The 2,662-nt window shown below is 43.7% G+C and overlaps 1 protein-coding gene across 1 annotated transcript; it reads right to left on the bottom strand.

Annotated features, from left to right (window-relative positions):
• Window positions 1-1,370: 1,370 nt before the first annotated feature.
• Window positions 1,371-2,396, bottom strand: LOC125209548 (uncharacterized). Its single transcript, XM_048109149.2, has one exon. The coding sequence runs from the start codon at window positions 2,394-2,396 to the stop codon at window positions 1,371-1,373; it is 1,026 nt and encodes a 341-aa protein (XP_047965106.2).
• Window positions 2,397-2,662: the final 266 nt, after the last annotated feature.

Genomic DNA, 2,662 nt, shown 5'->3' with positions numbered 1-2,662 from the left:
GCCCCAAGGACACTCTTAATCAAGGTTAGCCTTCCTCCAAACGACAAATGTCTATGTCCCCAGCTATGAATTCTTGCCGATATCTTGTCTCGAATAAACAAAAAAAGGCTGGTCTTCTTCGAGCCCTGGAAGATAGGGACACCAAGATAAAAGAAAGGAAATGAACCCTGTTGGAAGCCACTGATCTCACTCACTTCTCTCGCCCAGGCATTATGCTTTTTGTCGAGGTAGAAGCAACTCTTTCCCACGTTAATCTTCTGACCCGAAACTGCCATGTAATGTTCCAGACCTTCTATGAGCTTCAAGATGGATGGACTCTGAGCCTGCGTGAATACAATAATATCATCAGCATACGCCAGGTGAGAAATCTCCCTAGTATACCTTGCCGTGCGGTATAGCATCTCCTTATGACCAAGAATGAGCCGGTCAAGGAGCCTCGATAAATACTCAGCTGCAAGGATGAAAACAGAAGGAGATAACGGGTCCCCTTGTCTAAGTCCCCTGGATGACTTAAAAAAACCCGCTGCACTCCCATTGATTAAGATCGAAAACCAGCAAGGAGAGATGCAATTTTCAATAAGTTTTACCCAAGTATCAGAAAATCCCATTTTCCTTAGCACTCTAAGCAAAAAAGGCCATTGAACCCTATCATAAGCTTTTTCCATGTCCAACTTGAGCACCATGTTTGGGGACGTCACACCCTTCCAAATTTCATGGAACATCTCTTTAGCCAAGAGAACGTTGTCACTCAACAACCGTCCTTTAATGAAGCCACTTTGATTTGGAACAGTAATTAATGGCAGAAGAGGGGCCATTCTAGAGGCAATCAGTTTAGAGATAATCTTGTTCATCACATTACACAAACTAATCGGTCTAAATTCAGCCCATCTCGTAGGGTTCTTCTTCTTTGGGACAAGCACAATTAAGGTTGCTGCAATACCTCTTGGAACTGGAGTACCAGAGAAGAAATCTAGTACAGCAGCCACCACATCTTCCTTAATGATTTCCCAGCAAGATTGAAAGAATAGAGCAGAGTATCCATCCGGCCCTGCAGCACTATTAGCATTGATGCTAAAAACAATCTTTCTTATCTCCTCTATAGATGGCGGCCTCTCCAATATCTCCATACTCACATGTGACGGGAGGGAGGGGATAATATCCAGATCCGGCTCTCCCAAATGCCCCACATCATCAGTAAGGAGCCCCTTAAAAAACTTTTCTGCAGAGTTTCTGATATCCCTATCTTCTGTAAAAGTATGCTCCCCATCTTCTATCATAAGGATTCTAGATTTAACCCTTTTCTGCCTCACCCAACCTTGAAAGAATTTTGTGTTCCTTTCCCCTTCAGCTACCCATTTTAATGATGCCTTTTACCGCCAAAATTCCTCCTCCATTTTAAGAGCCACAAGGAATTCCGCCGCTGATCTATTTGATTCTGATCTCAGCAACAAGGTGGGATTCTGTTCATATCTTTTCATAGCTTCCTTGGCCTCTAACTCTGCCTTTTTCAGCTTCTCGAAGATATTGCCAAACACTACCCGATTCCAAATTCTCAAACTCCTCTTCAAACGACATAACTTAATTTGCACATTAATCATGCCATCCATGCCTGTTTCTTCCCTCCAACATCTTTCAACTTCCATAAGAAACAACTTATGCCTTACCCACATGTTTTGAAATCGGAAGGAAGGCTTAACTCGAGGACCCGGAGCTTGACACCTTACCAGGAGAGGACAATGATCTGAAAGAATTCTGGGGAGGTTTGTCACTCTGGTAGATTCAAACATCTTTGCCCACCCTTCACCAATTAAGACTCTATCCAGCCTTTCAAACGTGTCCCCTCTCACCCATGTGAATTTATGCCCATCCGCTCCCACATCTAAAAGCTGGCAGTCATTGATAGCCTCTGCAAAATCTGCCATCTCTCTGGTTCTTCTCTTCACACTCCCCTTCCCCTGCCTTTCCTCCTCCGAGACGAAAATATTAAAATCACCACCCACCAGCCAAGGATCCCCATCCAGATTTGAGGCAATTTCTCGCAGTTTATCCCACATCATCTTCCTTCCTTCCCTAAAGCATTTGCCATAAGTCACCGAGATAAAGAGTGGACCAGATAAAATCGGGGAAATAAACCGAGCATGTAAGACTTGCTCAGAATCCTCCCATCCATCCACTTCTATGCCTTCTGCCACAAAAATCCAAATCTGCCCATTGCAATTAGACCTCTTAAAATTCAACCCAAAGACCCTATTGAAGAACTCCGGTCTCGGCTTAGTTAGAGGCTCAATGATAGCCAAAACAGAGATTTTATTTTCTCTTACCATTTTTTTGATGATGCTCTGGGTATTAGCATTGGCAACACCCCGAGCATTCCAAATCAGGAAGTTCATCGACATATTAAACGACTTCTGATGAGGTCCCTTCTAAAAGCCTCCCCTTCTTTGTCACTTTTTCCTCCATAGTCTTTTCCACAACCGAATCAACCCCTCTTTTATCAACCAGCCGGTCGAGATAAAGCCCCGCCTCACACCCCATCTCACCATCATCCTCCCATTCTTTTTCATCTTCATACACTTCTGAGTCAAAATCACCATTTGGAAGCATTTTTAAGTAGCGAGGCTGAGAGTGGTGTTCTTTTGCCATAGACCCCAGAGAAAAAACA

The sequence above is a fragment of the Salvia hispanica genome, chromosome 3, assembly GCF_029641045.1.
Source record: "Salvia hispanica isolate PSC_SH4W2 chromosome 3, Shi_PSC_v1, whole genome shotgun sequence".
In the NCBI taxonomy this organism is placed as follows: Eukaryota; Viridiplantae; Streptophyta; class Magnoliopsida; order Lamiales; family Lamiaceae; genus Salvia; species Salvia hispanica.
Note: the sequence above shows the minus strand (reverse complement) of the source record. Positions and strands in the feature narration are given on the sequence as shown.

Bases quoted from the DNA above. Each gene is read 5' to 3' on its own strand.
- LOC125209548 (XM_048109149.2), bottom strand. From the start codon at position 2,396: ATGTCGATGAACTTCCTGATTTGGAATGCTCGGGGTGTTGCCAATGCT.